We start from the raw sequence: 24,156 nt of genomic DNA, 5'->3' as shown, positions 1-24,156 counted from the left end.
ATGAAATTGCTAGAGAAAAGAGTTAGAAAACTTTTCTAAGAACACAAAGAAGAGGATGAAAGGGATTGAGAATGAATTCCTCAATCTGCAGTGAAAACTTCCTCCTTTGTAAACAGAAACCCAAACTCAAACAAACAGTAAAACCCTAAACCCTTGTTTAAACACTTTGTTTAAAAACTTCTTTTATATTGCCTTTGAAAGAGAGCAGCAGTAGGGTATTTATACCCACTCTAAATCTCAGTCAAAACCCTTAACAAAAGACAAAAACAGCCCCAGCAAACAGCTCAGGGAAATTCTGTCGGTCGACCGACGGAGAGCAAAAACACGAAGACCAGCTCTGGACAATCGTCGGTCGACCGGTGCGGTCGACCGATGGAGCTTTTGGTCAACAGGACCGGTCGACCGACCAACTCTCTGTCGCCCAGTGATGAAAGATCAAATGATCGATCGACCAGTGCGGTCGACCGAAAACAGATATGACAGAAAAACAGTTTTTGGAAGCTGATTTTGACACTTTAGAAAATATGTTAAAAATAACAAATGAAGTCCAAAAATAATGAAACTTTGGGAAATGTATATAAACATGTAAACGAACATGTTACAAAAAGAATTTTCCAAATTGCATTTCCCATTTATGAAAAAATCGTTCAAAACACGAAAAAGTAAACATGTGAAATTTGATATTTTGGTTAAACCATGTTTTGAAACTTTGCATAATGATTATATAGACTTAATGAAGTATGTATCTGATTATTGTTAAGTCCAAAAACTAAGAATATAATATTTTCACAAAATTGCATATTTTATGCAATGTTTTCAAAAACACAATAGAAAATATGAAATATATAATTTCATATATATAACTATAAAAACTCAAAAACATATGTATGTATCATAGAAACCAAAACTTGTGTGTATATATATAACTATATATATATACGGAGAAACCAATAAATGTGTGTGTATAGATATTGAGCTTAGAGTATATAACACACATAATATAAATCCTAAACTAAATTACCCAAGCTAGATCTTGATCTTCATTAAGCTCGACTTGGTACACATGCGGATGAAGCTTGAACTTGATCTTTAACTTGAATTGCAAGGCTTCACCGACATTTCGCCAACCTCGTTTGGATATGATCGTTGAAGCTCTATTCCATCCATCCTCCAACTACGTTGTTTGTCTACGCCAACCTCGTTTGGATATGATCGTTGAAGCTCTATTCCATCCATCCTCCAACTACGTTGTTTGTCTATAATGCATAGGAATACACAAACACTAGACAAACAACATTAGTAGTAAATTATTTGTAAATCATCATCAAAACAAGAAGGCCAACAATCTCCCCCTTTTTGATGATGACAAACAATTTACAAAAAAGGATATATGCATGAAAGGAAATGAATATATAAATTACAATTCACATGCATATAAACAAGAAAGAATATACATATACTCATAATATTTCTTCCCCTTTGACAATATCAAAAAGGGGACAAAAGAATTAAGAGAGCGAAAGCTCCCCCTATCAATAAGCATATGTGAGTATAAAAACTATATATATGTGGGGATTGCTCCCCCTATCAAAAAGCCATAGAGAATATATGAAATGAGGGCTAAGGCATACATATGTGGGCAAGCATAGATGCTAAACACAACTCACATACAAAAAGATAATGAGAACATATATAAATATATCAAAGTGAAAAATAGTGTCTCATATCAACGAAAACATAAAGATCAAAAATAGATTTATGAAATCAAAAGAAAAGGAGCATGGGAATCATGCAAAATGTTTTCAAATGAAAACAAATCAATCAAATAAAATCATAAATCAAAATTTAAATCATAAAACCAAATCATCATTGATTTTCAAAAATCAAGAGAGGCAATTATATCTAGCTATTGAGCTAGTAATAACCCATATAAACATTTTAGCATCCGGTAAACAAGATTTGGGAATAAACACCCAATAAATCCAGAGGGTTATATAAATACAAACCTCTCATCAAAATCAAAACAAGGAATTATGAAAACAAAAGAATTTGACCAATAAAAGGAATTTTTCAAAGCATAATTTTCAAAACCAAGATAAAGAAGGATAAAAACATTAAAATTCTTAGTTTGAAAATCAAATTTGTTTTGGTACCCAAGAACTCTTGGTACCAAAAGATTTAGGGACATGACCCCTATCAATGAAGCTCAAAGCCTTAGGGTTATGAACCCTCTTAGGTATATGTGGTGCACTAACATGGTCAAAACAATATTCATTCAAATGACCCTTCCGATTGTAATTTGTGCAATGAAAGAGATCCATTTGTTTTTGTGGACCATTAGCTCGTGCACGGGAATCATTTGCAAATAAAGATTTTTTTTAAAAATTATTTTGCAAATGAGAAACATTCTTAAATAATGGTCTATTTGGTGTTGGCCTTCTTGTTTTGATGATGATTTACAAACAATTTACTACTAATGTTGTTTGTCTAGTGTTTGTGCATTCCTATGTATTGTAGAAAAACAACGTAGTTGGAGGATGGATGGAATAGCGCTTCAACGATGATATCCAATGGAGGTTGGCGGAATGTCGGTGAAAAGCTGCTATTCAAAGTTCAAGATCCAAGTTAAAGCTTCATCCGAGAGATTACCTAGAAGAGCTTATTGAAGATCAAGATCTAGCTTTATGTTTGTGTGCATCATAACAAAACTTAGCTAAATGACCTTGACGGCCGCAAATAGAACACTTATAAGTTTTGCTATACATGTGTGCATAATGAGTGGATGATTTTGACTTATTAGCACACATATCCATAAGCTTCTTATGATTATCAATGTATATTTTTAAAGTTGAATCTAAAGATGAAATGCATTTTTTCATAAGATTCAAGTCTTCATTTTTTGGCACATATGCATTTTTAGAAGTAGAACATAAATAGTCATTTATAAATGAAGCAGTGTTATTTTTTATGTTCTCTACTTCTAACATGGCATCAATCTTAGCATGAGATAGGCTAGCAATAGATGAAATCAAATTTCCATTTTCCAAATTTAATAAGTCATTGCTTTCTTTAAGCATAGTATTTTCATTTTCAATGACATCAAATTTGGACACTAGCTTCTCATGATCGGATTTTAAAACATCATGCTTGCTTTTTAAATCATTAAAATCATTTTGCAATTTGTTATAGGCATGCAATAATTTTTCACTAGCACAAGCAAGTTCATCACTAGATAAATCATTATCGGGTTCGAACTCGCAAACCTCACTAGGGCTATCGCCTAGTGGCCGTGTGCATGAAGCTCCTTTAGAACTTGAAGCGGGATCCTCCAAAGCTTGTCGGATCGCCTCCAAGTCTCCTTGATGCGCTTCTATGAATTTCCATAATGTATAAGCGCTATCAAAAGAATCAAGCTTGTTAGACATAAATGAATCAAATGCATTTAATAAAAATTCTAACATAAGCTTGTTCATAATAAACATCTTTTTATCATGTTTGCTCCACTTGGATTTCTCCAACGTGGGCACAATATAAGCACAATCAATGATTTCCCATAAATCGATATTTTTAGATTGAACAAATATTTTGAATCTAAAACACCATTGAGCATAAGGGAAAGCATTGAATTTAGGAGCAATACTAGAATCATAGCCTAAACAAGATGCATCATTCATATCCATAATTTGTAAAAATATGCAAGCAAGATACAAATGCAATCAAAACAAGATTAGCACAAAAAAGATAACTTGGATCTTTAACTCAAGGCGATTAGACCTTAAATCAAAGAGCACCAAGCTCTGATACCAATTGTTAGACCCTAGAGGGGGGGTGATTAGGGTCTTATGCTAATCTAATCCGATTAAATGCCAATTAAAAACTAATTAACAAGTTATATTCTTGCAAGATAGATATACAAAGAGTTAAGTGCAAGAATATGCAATATACACAAGGTGATATATCCTAGCAAAGAGGTATACTATATGATAGAGATATATGCAAGGATATATAAACAACACAAGGGTAAAAATAAACAATCTACACAAGTGATAGGGTAATATGATGAGCAATACACAAAGGCGATATAAGATATGAAAACAAGAATAAGAACGCCAATGCAATCACAAACACACTGAACCCTCTTAGGCACATATGGTGCACTAACATGGTCAAAACAATATTCATTCAAATGACCCTTCCGATTGCAATTTGTGCAATGAAAGAGATCCATTTGTTTTTGTGGACCATTAGCTCGTGCACGGGAATCATTTGCAAATAAAGATTTTCTTTTAAAATTATTTTGCAAATGAGAAACATTCTTAAACAATGGTCTATTTGGAACATATTGCAATTTAGAAGCTTTTTGTATATCAAAACAAAATTTAGCAAGATGTCCAAACCTACCACAAACATCACATTTAAAAACATGTGGTCTATTGGAAGCATTTGTCAAATGAGATTTTCTTTTCAAATCAAAGCAATATTTGGCCAAATGACCAAAACGACCACAATAATCACACTTGAACACACTAGCATGCTTATGATGAACTTTGTGAGAATGAGCATGTGAATGTGTAAGTGTACAAGATGAAGAAGCTATATGAGATGCACAAGGAACATTAGAATTCTTATGTTTGTGTGCATCATAACAAAACTTAGCTAAATGACCTTGACGGCCGCATATAGAACACTTATAAGTTTTGCTATACATGTGTGCATAATGAGTGGATGACTTCTTAGACTTAGCACACATATCCATAAGCTTCTTATGATTATTAATGCATGTTCTCAAAGTTGAATCTAAAGATGAAATACTATTTTTCATAAGATTCAAATCTTCATTTTTAGGCACATATGCATTTTTAGAAGTAGAACATAAATAGTCATTTATAAATGAAGCAGTGTTATTTTTTATGTTCTCTACTTCTAACATGGCATCAATCTTAGCATGAGATAAGCTAGCAATAGATGAGATCAAATTTCCATTTTACAAATTTAATAAGTCATTGCTTTCTTTAAGCATAGTATTTTCATTTTCAATGACATCAAATTTGGACACTAGCTTCTCATGATCGGATTTTAAAACATCATGCTTGCTTTTTAAATCATTAAAATCATTTTGCAATTTGTTAAAGGCATGCAATAATTTTTCACTAGCACAAGCAAGTTCATCACTAGATAAATCATTATCGGGTTCGAACTCGCAAACCTCACTAGGGCTATCGCCTAGTGCCCGTGTGCATGAAGCTCCTTTAGAACTTGAAGCGGGATCCTCCAAAGCTTGTCGGATTGCCTCCAAGTCTCCTTGACGTGCTTCTATAAATTTCCAAAGTTTGTAAGCACTATCAAAATGAACAAACTTGTTAGACATAGATGAATTAAAAGCATTCAGCAAATATTCTAACAAAATATTGTTCATTGTAAACATACGATGATCATTCTTATTCCACTTGGATTTCTCCAAAGTGAGCACAATATAAGCATCATCTATAATTTTCCATAAATTAAAGTGTTTAGATTGAACAAAAAGTTTAAATCTAACACACCATTGGGCATAGGGAAAATTATCTAATCTAGGAGCAATATTAATGGCATAACCTAAACCATGCATATCCATAATATAAAAGGCAAGCAAGATACAAATAAAGCTCAAAATTAGATTAGCACAATAAGCTAACTTGGATCTTTAACTCAAGGCGATTAGACCTTAAATCAAAGAGCACCAAGCTCTGATACCAATTGTTAGACCCTAGAGGGGGGGTGATTAGGGTCTTATGCTAATCTAATCCGATTAAATACCAATTAAAATTAATTCACAAGTTATCCTAGCAAGTATGAAATACAACTATGTATATGAGCTAGGATAAGCAATATGAATAATAAGATATATCCTAAAAAAGAGATATAAGCAATGTATGTGCAAGGATATATAAACAACTCAAGGGTAAACAATCTAAACATAATAGTGGATGATATAGAAATGAGCAATGCACAATGGCGATATAAGATATGAGCATAAATATGAATGAACGCCAAAGCACACTCAAACAAGCAATATGATCACGGAGTTCGGACCTTCCGTCCTACGTCTCCGCTCCCCACTCCCGGGGAGAAATCCACTATCAACCGGGTTTTCTACGTTCACCCGAATAACGTTTACACCTCACACTCGGTTTTCTAGCTAACCGAAAACTTTACAATCAACACACTATTGTAATCCCACTCTACACCCACTAAGTGTTGGACCTAGCCGTATCTCCCTCAAGTGCTCGGTTACAACCTCTTCCTAGGCTCGTCAACCGACGTCACTCCTCTTGGGACGATCCCCGACTCACACCACACACTCCTCACTTGGTGTACAAGTGTATTACAAGGTGAATCTCACAATAAGCACAATATAACAAATGATTGTTCTCAACTATGGATGAGAACACAATGAAAGCACAACTCAAAGTTACAATCTCTCACCACCCAACTATACTATGTATGTAAATACTAAAAGCTCAATGTGGGTGTGTGTAACAATGAGTAAAATGAAATCTAACTCAAATAGCAAACTAGCAATAATAAGAATATGAAAATCAATAATGAAATTGCTAGAGAAAAGAGTTAGAAAACTTGTCTAAGAACACAAAGAAGAGGATGAAGAGGATTGAGAATGAATCCCTCAATCTGCAGTGAAAACTTCCTCCTTTGTAAACAGAAACCCAAACTCAAACAAACAGTAAAACCCTAAACCCTTGTTTAAAAACTTTGTTTAAAACTCTTCTTGATATTGCCTTTGAAAGAGAGCAGCAGTAGGGTATTTATACACTCGTAAATCTCAGGTCAAAACCCTTAACAAAAGACAAAACAGCCCCAGCAAACAGTTCAGGAAATAGCCGTTGGAAAAGCAACGGATCTATTGTCGGTCGACCCGAATTCTGTCGGTCGACCGACGGAGAGGCAAAACACGGAAAACAGCTCTGGACAATCGTCGGTCGACCGGTCAGATCGACGATGGAGCTTTCGGTCGACGAACCGGTGGACGACCAACTCTCTGTGGCCCAGTGATTGAAAGATCAAATGATCGGTCGCGGTGCGGTCGGACCGAACAGATATGATAGAAAACAAGGTTTTGGAAGCTGATTTGAACTTTAGAAATAGCTTAATAAACATGTTATCAGAAAGGACTTCCTAAATGTAAAATATCATCATTTTGCAAGATAGTCCAAAACATGAAAATGGAAACATGTGAATTTTGATATTTTGGCTAAACCATGTTTTGAAACTTTGCACAATGATTATATAGACTTAATAAAATATGTATATGATTATTGTTAAGTCCAAAAACTAAGAATATAATATTTTCACAAAATTGCATATTCTATGCAATGTTTTCAAAAACACAATAGAAAATATGAAATATATAATTTCATATATATAACTATAAAAACTCAAAAACATATGTATGTATATATATAACTATATATATACATAGAAACCAAAACTTATGTATATATATATAACTATATATATATACGAAGAAACCAATAAATGTGTGTGTATAGATATTAAGCTTAGAGTATATAACACACATAATATAAATCCTAAACTAAATTACCCAAGCTAGATCTTGATCTTCATTAAGCTCGACTTGGTACACATGCGGATGAAGCTTGAACTTGATCTTTAACTTGAATTGCAAGGCTTCACCGATATTCCGCCAACCTCCTTTGGATATGATCGTTGAAGCTCTATTCCATCCATCCTCTAACTACGTTGTTTGTCTACAATACATAGGAATACACAAACACTAGACAAACAATATTAGTAGTAAATTATTTGTAAATCATCATCAAAACAAGAAGGCCAACATTCTCATCCATATTTGAGAACAAACAATTATTGTAATTGTGCCTTATTGTGAGAATTACTTTGTAATACACTTGTACACCGAGAAAAGTGTGTGGCGAGAGTCGGGGATCGTTCCAAGAGGACTGGCGTCGGTTGACGAACCTAGGGATTGAATCAATCACTGCGACAATGGTACAAGAGATTCAACGGCTTTATGATTGGCCGAGGGTACACGATGAGCCCATATGACCCATGTGTTTACATGCACAAACTATAGGATGGTGAGTAAATCTATTTGTTACTATATGTTGATGATATGCTTATTGCCTCTAGGAATTCTTCGGCTATTCGAAAGTTAAAAAAGGAGCTGTCATCTGAGTTTGAGATGAAGAATCTTAGAGAGGCGAAAAAAATATTAGGTATGAAGATCGAGAGAGACAGGGCGAAGGGGAGATTGAAGCTTACACAGAGAAGTTATCTACGAAGATGTTGAAGAAATTCAGCTTTGATGGAAATGTAAAGGCAGTGAGTACTCCATTGGCTCCCCACTTCAAACTTTCAACTTTGATGTCTCCTGTTTTAGTTGAGGATAGAGAATATATGTCGAAGGTTCCATATGCCAGTATGGTAAGTAGCTTGATATATGCGATGGTGTGTACGAGGTTAGATTTATCACAGGCCGTGAGCATGGTATCGAGGTACATGCATGACCCCGGGAAGGGTCATTGGGAGGCCGTGAAGTGGATTCTACGGTATATCAAAGGTACCATGGATGTTGGTTTAGTATTTTAGAAGAATGAGAAGACAATGCGGTAATGTATTAGCTATGTGGATTCAGATTATGTGGGGGATATTGACAAGCGCCGATCTACTTCTGGGTATGTGTTCACATTAGCAGGAACACCGGTATGTTGGAGATATACACTTCAGTCTACAGTAACTCTCTCTACTACAGAGGCGGAGTATATGACAGTGACTGAAGCTGTGAAGGAGGCTTTGTGGTTACGTGGATTGTTAGAGGACTTGGGGATTGCACAGAAGACCATTCGGTTGTATTGTGATAGCATGTCAGCTATCTATTTGGTAAAGAACTAGGTTTACCATACGTGCACAAAGCACATTGATGTTAGATTCCACTTTGTTCGTGATGTTTTGGATGACGGTGATGTCATATTGGAGAAGATCCATACAAAGGATAACCCTACGGATATGTTGACCAAAGTTATTTCAGGTGTTAAGTTTGGTCATTGTTTGGAGATTTTGAACATTCTTCGGTGTTGAGGTCTTTGGAGGCCATTTTTGATGAACTACGTTCGGCTTGATTCCTTGGGCAAGAGGATACGTAGGCAGTCTTTACGATGCAGTCGGTTGGATTAGTTGATTTTGATGGGGGTGAGATTATTTGGACTCTCGTTCGGGTTCCCGACTTGTTGTGGATTGAGTCCGTTGTCATGAATTAACTTCACGATGCACTGGACATAACAAGTGGGGCATTTGGATGCTTTGGTGTCGGCTTAGTTTTGAAAGGGCCAGCGCGTCTTTGCGCATGATTAGCAGACAAAAAGAAAGCCTACCCGATTCACTCTCATGCTATAAATATTCACGTGAGTTCCTAGGCAGAGTGCAAGGAAGAAAAGAACGGCTGAGTTTTTTTTTTTTTTTTGGCTGCGGCAAGAGGAAAATTTGAACAAGGTCGAAAAAGCGGCTACAGTGGCGTGAAAAGAAAAGTGCAGAGAAAAAAACTGCAGGGTCTTTTCGGTTGTAGCAAGGCTTTGTGCATCCCTTTGGAAGAGATATTTGTGTGAGATTTGAGAACTTGTTTAAGGGTTTAATTTGTGTGATTGTAAATCCTATTTGTATTCTCTCTCTCTCTAATAGTAAATCTCCCTCCTCCTTACCCCGTGGACGTAGGCAACTTGCCGAACCACGTAAAATTCGTTGTCTTGCTGTGATTTGTAATAGTTTGTTTAGATTCCCTCGACAAGTCAGCCCTAGAACTGATAAGAGAGAGTGTATATTCCACTTTATTGAGATATATCACTTTCGGTTCTTGTTTCATTGTGAAATAGGGATTTAGTTGAGATCTACTCTCTTATTGTGCACCAGAGGTGCTGTCGAAATTTCCGCTGCGCACAACAATGAAGTATGAAGCTAATGACCATTATGGGTGCCCAAACACGAATTGTGCCAACCGTCAAGGGAAAACAACACAAAGGTCTCTTCATTACAACCTCGCGTCAATTACATATAAACAACACCACAACATCGCATCAATTACATATAAACAACACCATGTCTTAACGATTCTTATTGGTAGCTTTACATTCTATGTAACTAGTATAAACATGCATTATAAACATGCATTACTCATTGACATGCTAGGTATAAGATCACAATCGATGTCAAGGATCCCATTGGTAGCCTGAACTTGTGGTCTTTAACCACGACGCAGAAGAAATTCTCCAAATCCATGCTCCAGAGCTAGAGCAACTTAAATTAGAGGTATATTATTAGATGATATAATTTCCCCCCTCGCTTTAATTAGCATTGAAATAGAAAATAAATAAAATAGAAGTGAAATATGTGAAAGAGAACTAAATAGATCGATATAACCTCAGGGCAATGGGCTCTTCAAGATACACAATCTTATCACCAAGCTATTGGAAAAAATTTTAAGTTTGTGTTCCGACATGATTATGCAAATCACAAGTCAAGCTTGAAAGGGCAGTATACAGTCAGTTCAGTGGATTGGTCTCCTAGAGCATTCAACCCAATGCAAAACACGGTTAACTCAGTTGCATCTTCTGATGAAAGAGCTGGTCCTGATGAAAGAGTTGCCTCTACATTGAACAAGGGGTTGCTTGTGAAACCGACTCTAATGAAGGGTTACCGTAGAAGCTTCCTTTCTTCACCTTTTGGCGTGTAAATATAATGGTTTAAGATACTTCAGCTATTTTGAAAAATAGAGGGTTCGTCTTTCCACCTGCTTTTGATTAGACAAACTCTCTATTTTTGGTAACTAAAACAGAAAGATGAGCATCTTTTAACTTTTACTTTTTCCAGATATAATTTATGTATGTTGGAACGTCTACAATGGATAATCCTTGCATTTCCTAACTTTCACCCTTATTACAATCGATATACATATTGCATCTATCATTGAATTCTTGCATATTATAAATTTTACTTTCATGTTTTTAATAGTATTGAACTGTAACGAGTTTCAAGTATTTATTTCCCACTTTTCACTTTCCCCGGCGTCACGCGGGGGTTATTTGCTAGTTTTAAACATATGTTAAAAAAGAACTTTGTTTTCATCTAATGAGAGGTGCAAGGACTAAGTTGAGGGGAAAGAAAAGTGCATGGACTAATTTGAGTATGAAGCCATTGTACAGGAATCGATTTGGCCTTTTACCTTATTTCCTAATTTAAACACTAAAAATTAAATAGTGTTAGTCAGTTAGAACTAGAACTGCTATAAAGCTTTACACTGTTAGTTAACCAGAACTAGAACAAAATTAGAAGTAGGATAATAGTTATCTAGAACAAAATTAGAAGTAGGATAACGGTTAAAAATTTTATCCTACTTTTTTCATTTCAAGAGTTGTACTCGCACAAATTATCATAAGTTTTAGGCTAGAATTGCTTGGTAAAAAAACTAAAACTCTCCTATTTATTTCTTTTTCCCCCTTTAATTTATACTCTCTTTCTTCAATAGTCATCGCTATAATCTAACCACACTATCGGATTATATTATCTCTCACTTAATTACTACTCTATTCATAGGTTATTTTCTTTTTTTTAAACCGAATATTAGATTTATACAACTATTTTAAAGTGAAAATCATATATACATAATTTACTACATGACTTAACCCCTCTTTATAGACCTGAGGCTGAGTGTAAACGGATTGGTATTCATAAAGGGATTGGATACCATACCAGTCGTATTTGTTTTCAATCACAAATCGCGATACTTATCATATCCATATTTGTTTGCAACAGATACGAATTAAAAAATGTGATATGAAAATAAAAACACATAAGTTAGAGCTCAACAAAAGTTGATATAAGAAAATAAATAAGATTGAAAAATATGTAGCCTATTGAGGTAATTTGTGAAATAACGTCGAATTGATAATCAGAATTCCAACAATACTAGTGTCTTCAAATTTACCCAAAAAAAAAAAAAACAGAGATTGAATAAAATGTTGAATGGATAATCTAATGTAGGGTCTTTTCCCCCCTCTTCTTCAAAATCTGCGATGCAGCTAATCTGAGTGCTGATGCAAACAAATAATATGAACCTAAAATTTGATATAAACATGCCTAAAAACATAGCATCCTAAGAGTCCATACTTTACACTGTGGTAGTCTCTTCCGTAACGTACGTCATCCAAGGGAGGGGGAAAAAATATCAGCATATAACATAACTGGCTAGACTCGGTGTGCAACACCCACTCGTTTTCTCCGAATTTTCTGAGGATTTATGCCACTTCTACTAATGAATGGACTCTTAACTATTACAAGAGAAATCGGATATTACAAAGAACAGAGCTTGTATAATCTCTTTCGACCACTGAAATTTCTAAGGGAAGAATATTGGCGAAGTAAAGTCAGTAAGACTGATGAGATTCCAGAAGGATATTTGTGGCGACGTTGATGTCGTTTCTAGCCCTCAAAAGGGCCTGCCTCGCTGCATTGCTATCAAAGCCCATCGATACGAGTGTAGCAATAGAAGACTCCGGAGGATCTGGCATTGCGGGTCTCGCAGCTGCTTGATAGTTCCTCTGCAATCAAATTAGAAGAAGAAAAAAAAAAGATGAAAAGGGATTTTGTTAAATTAGACCCCCGTGTCTTCATATTACTAATTCCAAATTCGAACCCTAAATTCATTAAATTTGTTTTAATAAGACTCCAAATCTATTAAGTTGTTTTCAATAAGATCAAATCTAGTAAGTTGCTTAAATAAGCCCCCCATTTCAAACCAATAAGAAGATTTATGGGTCTAATTTGGAAATATAAAGATTTGAGAGTCTAATATAGAATTAAAAAAGACAGCGGTGTCTAATATGGCAAAAGCCCAAACAAGAAATGGTTATTTGAGGGGTTAATTGCAGGTACGTCTCTTGGACAATGGAGTCTAGCGACTTACACCCCTTAAATATCAGATATCATTACTTTTTTGCCCTCAATTTAGAGGAAAATTTAGTCCTTTTCGCAGTATGGTGTTGGAGAAGATCATTAAGGTAACTATGAGTAAAGGTAGTGAAACATTAAAGTAGTATTATGTATTTTACCCATTAGACAAATTAGAGCCTCTTTAATCTTGACAGAAAATAATGAGAAATTTTCAGTAACAAGCTGAACATTTATCGCAAAGTGTATGCAAACTAATAAGAAAGAAAGGCTAGGGCAATTTTTCAACTGAGAAAAACTTCAGTCTAAGGTGAATAATTCGTGATGAGAAGCGAATAAGTCAAAAAGTCACATATCCAAATTATTTCAATTAAAGAAAAACTGACAACGAACAAATCTTGTCACAAGCAAGAACAAGCAACTTGCCTCTACACGACGAGCAGCAGCAGAAGGTAAGTTTTGTATGCATTTCCTCTGGTGATGTACGTGACGAGCTTCCTGAGGACCATGCTAACCGCGCAAAAAATGATGATATGAATTCTGGAAACTGTAAATGTTTCAAAAACACAAAAATTCAGTAATCAATTCAGGAAGTCATACAACATTATATCGTATATGCTAGCAAGTCCTCTGCTAAGATAATGAAATCTCAATCTCACAAAATCCATGCCCACCATATATACAAAGTTACATACATATATTGCATCCGGATAAGCACAGCCACTCCATACCTAATGGAGAAATAGGATTTAACACCTAATTGTTTACGTATATTGTCATAGTTCGAGAAAAGAAGAAGAAAAGGTCCAGGGTAAAAGGACCATGGGAATGAAACAACATAAAGCCCTTCAACACTTTGACATGTTCTTTGATAAAGGATCTTTTTGGGATATACTATCGTTTCTGATCCTTTGCCTCTTCTCTAGTATATTAATAACTGATGCTTGAGTTATGGGACATAAGTGACATATCCTGTTGTGTCTCTATGCCTGACGAAAGATGCTAGATTGCACATAGATTCTACTTGGATGTATCTTAGTGGTGTGTTCTATGACCTATGCTACATGCATGTCTAATGTGCACAGGATAATGACTCTTGCCTTGATGTGCATCATGCACATTGGAGTCGTGTTAGATTTAGACAAGAAAAGTTGTGTGCCTGAAACTTAGAAGCCATGTTTTACTTAAATATAGAAAACGAAATACACTTGACATTAATATGATGCAATCATAGCAATCAAGACACCTAATTACTGTGTGGGAGGAATCATAAGCTCATAGGCCTGAGAACTATGAAGCAAAGTCAAATTGTAGGAAGCTTTCTTTCAGAGTCTGAAAACACTTCTTAATTATGAAAGTCAAACTTTCTGAGTTTCATATCCCTGTGAGAAGAATAAGAATAGAAGGTTATTATTCATTATCTCTGAGGTTAATCAATACTGCAGCTTATCTCATTCACACCTTTGAACATTTATTGCCTTGCAATTCAGATGATTGTATCTCCATTTTGTTTAACACCTTGAACATGGATTGGAAAATCATTAACCACCATCTATTAGAACAAAAAGATATTCTTGAACTATAACTTTCTGATTTCCTTCCAGTCATAATTCCACTATTCGGGATGCTGGATATGGTCACGCCAATAACCCTATTTACCGGAAAAACCATCAACCCTAGTCACCTGAAAACCCGAACTAAACTGCTTTAATATATTACACAATTTTACAATAAGGATAGTCAATATCCATATTCACATAAGGTACTTCTTAGACCTCTCATAAGAGCAGTTACTGTAAGACGTGACAATGGTAAATAGTTCTCTCCCAAAATGAGAAAAGAAATATCTTCTTCTACATCTCTTCACTCATATCTTATTTTCTTCCTCTTCTTTCCCAGCCACTTTCGTTAAGTGGCTTATAAATTTTTAAAAATGATTTATATGTGTTAGAATATAAAAATATAATTTTTAACCCTCAAGTTGTGGTGCAATGGTTAGGGATTTTAAGATCGTATTAAAGCAAACCAGGTTCAAATCCCACCGGCCACAAATTAAAGCGTATCTTCCAAAATTTGACACCGCTACATGAGTCCAGGTTTCAGCCCATAAAATGGGTGCTTAATCTGCGGGTCAATGTCGGAATATAATAATATACCCTCGACCCTCACCGCAACTTAAAAGTTGTAATGTAATGGTTAGGGACTTTAATAATATGTTTACCATTTCATTCTAATTTCTGATAATTCTTCACATGCATTTACCATTTCCATCAATTAACTTCATATTGAACTGATGACAGAAAAAAAAAATTGTCAAGATGTTTGAAAGATATAGCCTGATTTTAAGTATTCTAATGCAGATGTTTACTGGAATTAAGTATGAAGAAGAAGCCAGCATTCAAGCATAGAAAATTGCTGCATCATAATTCCCCCTAAAGCATTTTGTTGATGCTCTAGAATCTAGATTGTAGCAAGTACCTTAACCCTTCGGATCTTGAATGCATTGACACGATATAAGACACCAGCAAGTATACCACACAATCCAGGTACAAGAGAACGCTTCCACGATGATAGGAGAAGCTAAGAAGAAAATTACAAATAAGCTAATTAGCACAAAACTGCAGAAGGTGTAACAGCTAAATTAACAGAACATCTGAAATTGCTGCAACCTGAAGACCAGCCAGATATATAAATGACTTGTCACTGATGTTTATGCCAAATATCCGGAACCGTGAGGAGACAGGAATATCAAGATAAAAGGGTACGAAGGAGGCAAATATAAGACCATAAGGCCCAGATGCCAGTGAGCTTGTAGAATCTGCAAAAAAAAAAAAAAAAATTGCAAATGATATTGAGAGAAGTGAATCAATTAAATAGAACTATCAACATGGAATTACAAAAAAAAAAAAAAGTAGACGGGGTTAGTTACTGTTGCATATGAGACAACCAAGGGATTAGCACTGGCAAAAAACTGGAGTACCATTACATATACATTTTGCATCTGACAAGAACACCGCTTAAAGAAACTACAACACACTTTAAGATACTGAGTATTATTACACAATCAAGATTGATGCACGGATTATGGAGCACAAATAATCATGATAAAAGTGAGAAAGGGAGAGGGGATGCGAAAGCTGAAATGTAAAGGCTGAAGTTAAATAGCAGTTTGCAAATGCTTAGTATTGTGTGCTGTTGGGACCTTGTCGATGCAATCAACTCAGTTTGATCAATAACAAACGTTCATATGTTTTTAATCTGTTTCGAGTTGAAATATGCTGCTTATGAAAGTATCAAAATACCTCTAAATGAGTACATGAAGTTGTGTGAAGATGGGAGGAAAATATGGTGAGAAGATGGAGTTGTAAAACACTGAACAGCAGCTGCTGCTGCTTTTCACCAGGCTGGTCCATCAAAGCAGGCGGCTGAAAATGTGCACAAGCAGGCTGAAAACATGCAAGGAAGCTGAAAGCTTGCTGGGGCCTGAACTTTTGACTTGGTTCCCGGAATTTCTATTATAATATCTTTTTGGAAAGCTCTCGATAAGCTCTACAGGCTAATATTGTCGCCTACATGTTGATACTGAAAATCAGCCAGCTGATACGCTGAAATAACTTTTTCAGCCGGCCGAAAATGTCAAGACAGCAAGGTAGATTTCGTAAATACCTTACAGAGCCTGCTGGGCTATATTCCACTAGCTGACATTTACCTCTAACCAGCTAGTCGTCGAATTTCTGCAACATCGCTTCGTTTTCGAGAGATGTAATCTGGACTGCTCCTTGATATATCTTTATATACATCCATAGGGCTGTTTTCCAAAAGAATTAGAAAAAATGATTGCAGAGATTAGGAAAGCCCTACTGTGAGAGAGAAAAGGAGAAGGCTTTCTAGGATTTGAAGGAGATCTCTTCCATTGTCTCCTCTCAGAGATTCGGCTGCTTCCTCGAAGCGACTAAAGCGATCCCGATCAAAAAACTTCTTGGAGAATTGCCCTTGCACTTCATCGTCATCGTTCTTCCAGATTTACTACTTTCATCATCTGATGAATGGGTTTACGAAAAAAGTTGTAAAATCTTTCTAGTTTCGTGCTTAAACCGATATTGTCTTTTAGACTATTTTTTTCTATAATCGCTGGTGAGACAATTGGTTTTTGACAGCGTACTCATGCTGGTATTAATTGAGGAATTGGGGCGTGGGCTAGGCTTTTAACTTGTATGGTAGGTTTTGTTGGGAGAGACGACTAGTTTAGGGTTAGTCTAGGGTTCGGTCTTGTACTGCTAACTGGATTGGGTTTGTGATCACACCTTCATACTATACTGGAAGACCCTCAAGGAGGAAGAGGATGTAGGATTTCAATCCGAAACACTATAAAATCCTCGTGGCTTTCTGACGTCGTTCCATGGTTGATTATTTGCTTTGTTTAGTTTAATTCTTTTATTTCCGCTGATATATCCTTCCGAACTAAACAAGTTCTGATGTAAATGAAAAATGAGTAGCAATCCTATTCAACCCCCCCCCCCCCCCCCCCATCTAGATTCTACATGTGGTCATTTTTAATTCTTACATCTCCATATGATGTTTATCTTGAAAAAATTCCAACAGTTTCAGTATCCATCACAACTTGTTGCTAATAAATCAAAGTGGACAAGTAGCATCTTACAATCTCAGGAATCAAACTGTCAACACATCTCTAGAACTACATGATTTTGCCTGAAGTCTTGTATCAACTTCAACGAACTCAAAGTGGTAATATAGTAAGTATCAACTATGCAATTCATCTTTATGAAAATAGTCACTGCCATATTCTAACTAATGTAAATGAAGAGAAAAGGCAAAAAAAAGATGCCAGAAGCACAAGATTTTGTATACAAATGATGGCATAAATATTTATCTGTGAAAAAAACAAATTAGTCATAGCCAGAAGAGGTGAAAACACGCTACAAAAACCTCAGAGTCATCACGTTCCCAGTGATCAGATATCTACAAGGCTACTTTAAATTACCTTTAAGAAGCACTAAAGCTAGGACCTCAAAAAGAAATGATGCCAATACCGAGAATAAAATGAAGACCTGCATATTCAAAAACAATATAAGATAAGCAATCACGCTCTAGGAAATTTCGACCAGCCTAGTTTTATATAAAATTCAAAAAAACAAATGTACTCTAGCTATATTTAGAAGTCAGAAACTAGTACTACTGCTTTAAATAAAACATGACTACCAGTGAAAAGTAAAATATCAAATAACATAGCAGGTTATCACATTCCAGCTTACTTAATAATATCTTTGTAGGCTGTGAAAAGTAGAAGTTAACTTACTGAATATTTGTTAGACCCAATCTGTCGCTCAAATACCCTGAAATAATAGAGCAAGTATAGACCAAACATTAACTCTGGCGTTGATGAGAAAGCAAACTCCGAAGCAACAAATCTCCAAAGCCTGAGATGCTTGAAAATTTCCTGTGGAACCAATATAAGTGTAGATTAGTTTTGGTATAATAAAACCCTAAATGATGATGTGATTCAGAAACTGAAACACGAAAAAGCTGCTCAACATGTTGGTCAGTGAAAGGTTCAGTATTTTTTATTCTTATAATGTGAGATCATGTAGTTGTCGTCTCAAAAGACAAAAAAGAAAAAGAAGAGCAATTGAATCTATGTCTACCTATCTCTTCTCTTCTCTGCCTTTAAATAACTAGAAAGGAACTCCTTGCCATCTGGGAACCTTTATACTTCTAAAATTCCTCCTGGTTTAGGAAAACTAGACAGCCCTATCTCCTAATTTCTACTCTCTGAAAGTCCAGCACATTCTTGCCAACAGAAACATAGTTACTGGTATCCTATAAAACATAAGACAAAGAAATCAAGTTTATGTGAATGTTCCCAAAATCTGATATACACAAACATCAAACTAAATCTATCAGAAAGGCTGCAATACAACTGGGATGATCAACATGACTTCTTTTTGTTCCACATTATTCATAGGCATACTTATAAGGTTACAATTTGATAATGGTTAACTTAACAGAAAGGGTGGCAAAAAATAGAACGGAATGGAAGAATAAGACTCATGTGGCCAACTGGCCCAACCCCAAACATATGGGAAAAAAGCTTTGTTGTTGTTGTTGTTGTATATATAAGGTTAAGATTGATAATTATATAGATAAAATCTTACTATGTTTCTAGCCGTGCATACTCTCTTGTTTTTTATCTTTTCTATTTTCTAAATTTTCTTCTTTTTCTTTTCTCCTAAATAGTTGCTATCAGCAATACATTCTCACACACCAGAAACTGTCTACATCACACTTAAGAAAAATGGTTAGAAATTCTTAAAGAGATTTGGTCCAAAACATTGTTTTAAATATCCCCGACATGGCCCGATATATCCCCCGATGTATTCTTTTACAGGGCTTGCCGCAACCGATATGGTCTTTAAATATCCTTTACCGCTTGTTGGCTATTTTGAGTGATAAATCCCTGATATGACCGATATATTAACCGATATGTGAACCAATATATCTTTTTATAGAGCTTGTTGCAAAATAATATACCGTGTTTGGAATTTTTGAGCGAGATATCAAGATTTCCCCATTATATCAAATGACATTGCGTCCTAAAAAAGCAGATCGAATGTTGCAACGTTGCTTTGCACTTTTGTTTGTTTTAGAAGGTTGATTAGTGATCCTAAACATATATTATTCATATTTTGTATGCTTAAATTTCATTACATATGTTAAGATTACATTTTAATGCATTATACTATGTATGCAAACATTCATTATGGCATTCTGATATTTACCACATATCCCTGATATTTCCCCGATATCCGCAATCCGATATGAATTTTGGTCATCCGATATTTCCCCGATATCCGATATTTAAAACCTTGGTCCAAAAACAGGGCATTGTCCCAAGGGTACAACTACACCAATTCGCCACCCAGTCAGTAGCCAAATTACCCATCCATTAGCCCCATTTTATGAACTGGAACATGATATATCCTGGTAGCAGAAACGACGCATATCAGCAATTCAAAGCATTCTCTACCAGAGACTTTCTTATTCGTGTTTAAGCACGAATAAAGGATACATTATACTTTCCTCTAACATCTACTGTACTACTGCAGATCCAGAAAATTGAAATTCCTAACACTTCAGCGGCACTTCCAATTGCATAACAAACATTACAAGCAGCTCCTGATGAAGTTCCATCATGGGAATCATTGAGATTCACTTTCACACAACCTCAAGGTGGGAGATTCCGACACCTAAATCTCTAGTCTAGAATTCTACTTGGTATAATTAATCGACACAAGAAAGCCTTTTGAAGCTTCTCATGCTGCTAATGAAAGGGGTCCTTATTATATAGTTCTCCAGTAATTACTTTTACATATATGCCATACAAAACATAGTTCAAATATAGTTTTCACTATTTACTTTATATATCCACCTCTAAACATAGGTTACTTCTAGGATAGCATGCACAACATTTAGTATTCTTTCATTATATGATTGAAAATCATAAATTCTTGGGAAATAGCTGAGACCCCTTTATACTATAGTCCAACTGTAGATAGACTCCCTGTAGTTCTATTCTTGCAGATAGACTATAAATCCTTTTGACTCTTTTACCCTCAGAGAGGAAATTATTTTCTGACAAATAGACCTCCTGAGGGTAGAGTCACAAAATTTTCATTCAGGGGATCCATATGCAATAATAGAACTACATGGGTCTATCCACAATTGGGTGATAGTTCAGGTGGTCTATCACAATTAACCCTAAGTTCCTATCCTCTCTTCTTTTAGCATCAGACCCTTTCAAGCTATATTTTCTTTTTATTTCCCTAGTTATAACCTTCAATTTGTTGTGCAACATGTCCCAAACTTTATTAATTATCACAATTTTTAATATATGTTTTTTCTATTAGGAATTTAGGATTATGAATATCCAGATAGTGATATCGCACCATCCTGGTTACCAAACATAGTCATATCACTTGCCAGACCACCAAACATCTTTAAACCATCTCCCTGAAGTACCCTAACCACTAGTAAGCCACCGTGCAGGACCATAATCTAATCTGGCCTAGTTTCGCCTACTAAACAAGAACATCTAAATACAACAGAGGCATGTGCCTTCACATTACATGCAAAAGAATTTACACAGGACTAACTAGGATAATAAAAGAGGGTGAACATTGGCGCAACGGTAAGGTTGTTGCCTTATGACTTGGAGGTCATGAGTTCAAATCCTGGAAACAGTCTCTTCGCATACGCGGGTAAGGCTGCGTACATTGACCCTCCCCATAGACCACAATGGTGGAAGTATCATGCACTGAGCTACCCTTACTAACTAGGATAATAAAAAAAGTGAAACAATAGCTACCTGTGTGTTAAAATAACAACCCACATGCATCAAGATAAGCGAAGTACAGTACCAAAGATTCAACAATTGACCGATAAAATTCCAAAAGTTTCATTACTAAGATGTAGAAAGGACATTTTGAAACCCTTGAAATACAAATTTTTATGCAATTTATACTATAAAACCAGTTTGGAAATATTATGCATCAGTATGAGAATATTTTTTGTAGCTGTCAAGGCCAAGCAAATACTACATCGAAAGGAGTCAGTTTAGGCTTAAATTTTCCTCTCTAGATGATGCAGAAAATCTACTTTCTTCAAGCAGATAGAATAATTTATCTCCCCATTTATTTAATTACGTTTAATAAGCATTGTACTATTCTAGTGGTTGGGATTAGAGGGCTAAGATAGGCATGTAAGTAGACAACACATATCTATAGATTAATTATTTCCCCGAAAGCCTTTTCTCCTTTAGAAATAGTAAAAGCTTTCTTGTGTGTGAATTGATATTAAAGGCAAACTCTCCCGTAAAGAGCTATGTTGCATGGATACAGATTAAAGGTCACTCTATCTGCGTCTATAAGCATAATTTGCACCAGAATATACAAGATACTTGTTGGACATGTTTAACACCTGTTTGGTCTCATACTAGCCTAGGGCTAAATTTGAGTCATTGTTTTCCACGAGTTATATGGTTGGGTGTTTAGAGTTTTATGATATACAATTCATCAATGTGAACCTCAAGATTTATCATGCCTGATCTTAATTTCTTTTACATTTATACAGGAAAAAAATGAGTATCTGGTGCCAACTCATTTTTCTTAATGGGCTAAGAAGAGATAGACAAGCGGTGAAACCCACAAAGCTAGTGACATTGCAATAGGTGAAGTCCACCACTTCTATAACTTGATAGCTCATTTGACGAAATGGGTGGCAGCGCATATCTGGTATCCACATTTATATATAATAATATCTTATACATGTATCTGGAGTGTCTATGTCATAGCTGTTTCTAGATTTTTGAGTTTTCATATATGTATCTTGATGTGTGCGTGTGTCCTGCGTCTGCGTTTGTGCAACATAGCTAAGGAGCAAAATAGATTGCCACCACACAATGCAAGGCAACTAGGCATGCTGACTTCACCAAGGATTATTGATGCATACTTTAATCGAGCTAAAGATGTGAACAAACAACTATAGCGTACACATTACTTCTAAACTGTATGGCCACAAAAACAATAAAGGGATAGACAAAGCAATTCAAGAATGTTTCTGCAGCCCTTTTGGCAGTTGTATTTAGCAACGGAAACTGATATTAATTACACTAAACTTATGACTAATGAGAACAAATGACTAATAATGAGTAGAGTCGCCAGTGTTTTGTGCACCTCAGCCCCTAAATCTCAAACAGAAGTATTATGGTGGCAAGACGTACCTCTTATGGCCATGGAGAGAGTCAAGGAGCAATAATCCCAATTCTCATAGAGTAGGAACGAGTCTAAACGAAGAGGCACGCCTACCCCTAGTTTTCAATGATGAGATTATTTCCAAGCGCAACATCTCCTTCTTTTGAAGTTCTCCTCAAAAGGAAACAAGTCTATAAGGCATCTCTCAACCCTTGATGTGATGAATTCCTATTGCATTGCATTTCTAGCTAACCACCCCCCGCTCCCACCCCCACCCACCCCAAAAACCCAAAAAACAAACGCCCATCTACCAAAATATTAAAATACTGCAACCTTCAACTTCTATCAACAAATTCAACAAACACCCAGATGAGAAAACTAACTACCCAATACAAATCAACCAAAATCAAGGTCACAGAAAGCACTAGGCGAGTTTGGCATTGGACCAAACGCCTAGAGCCTAAACAGGGACGAGGCGTTTTCTTATTTTTTTAGTTTTTTATTACAATTAGTGATAGTAAATGTCAGTGTTATAGAAAGTTTAGGCGCTGGACTGACCCTAGACAGATTTCTTAAGTAGTGGTGGAGGAGCTTCTGTTGAAGGTTGGGAGAGATAGAGGAGGTGTTCATAGTTGGAGCTTGGAGGAGGTTGGAGGATGTGGAAGTTGCAATGAAGAAAATCACGATCAATGTCTAAAGGTGCAGCCCATATATGCTGACCATGCTCCCCTAGGCGCTCTCAAAACCTAGGTGGGCAGCCTAGGTACCGCCTAGACGGTAGGCGCTAGTTAGGCGGTCAAGATACAGCTTAGGCCTAGGTGTACGCCTAGGCGGAGGCTTTTTAAAACATTGATCAATATCACATAAAACTATCAAATCAAGAAGGGGAAAGCACCTGATAAGATAACCCAAGCCTAATAGAACGGCTTCTGATGCCAAAGATGACGGTGAGGATACCGCTCGCGATCACAACCGTCCTGGTCACCGGAGCATTGTCTGCAAAAGAAACAACGAAATTAAGGGGGAAATCAAGCAAAAAATACCCAAGAAAATCCAAAATAAAAGAGGGAGAGAGAGAAAGAAAGGGGTTACTAAATCCAGATGGGCCGCCGTGCATCTTCGAGCGGTGAGGAGGAGAAATCGAAAGACGTGACTCAGGGGGAAAAAGTCTTCGTTGAGAGAGGGGTTGGGGTTGGGGTCGGGGAAAAGAAACGAAGTTTGGTAATCAATATTTTATATGATTTTCATGTTATTTATTGGATTAATTTAATAAAACCCCGAACTTTGGATGTTTTGTATGGGACGCCCTCAACTTTTGGGACCTCGCAAAACCCCATGAACTTTTAACTTTCATCACGAATTTTCTATTTGTAACTGGCAAATAATTAAAGCGTCTTTCAGAGAAAAAGCCATCTCC

The 24,156-nt window shown here is 35.9% G+C and overlaps 1 protein-coding gene across 1 annotated transcript; it reads right to left on the bottom strand.

The window, feature by feature from the left end:
• Positions 12,125-23,955, bottom strand: LOC109850065 (rhomboid-like protein 20). Its single transcript, XM_020419986.1, is given in 9 exon segments — positions 12,125-12,623; positions 13,399-13,449; positions 13,451-13,519; positions 15,451-15,552; positions 15,642-15,790; positions 17,975-18,041; positions 18,290-18,430; positions 23,635-23,735; positions 23,832-23,955. Coding segments are annotated over 9 exon segments (879 nt in total). The 5' UTR covers positions 23,857-23,955; the 3' UTR covers positions 12,125-12,449.

This window comes from Asparagus officinalis, chromosome 7 (assembly GCF_001876935.1).
Source record: "Asparagus officinalis chromosome 7, Aspof.V1, whole genome shotgun sequence".
NCBI classification, from domain to species: domain Eukaryota; kingdom Viridiplantae; phylum Streptophyta; class Magnoliopsida; order Asparagales; family Asparagaceae; genus Asparagus; species Asparagus officinalis.
The sequence above is the reverse complement of the archived record's forward strand: the minus strand, read 5'-3'. Positions and strand labels throughout refer to the sequence as shown.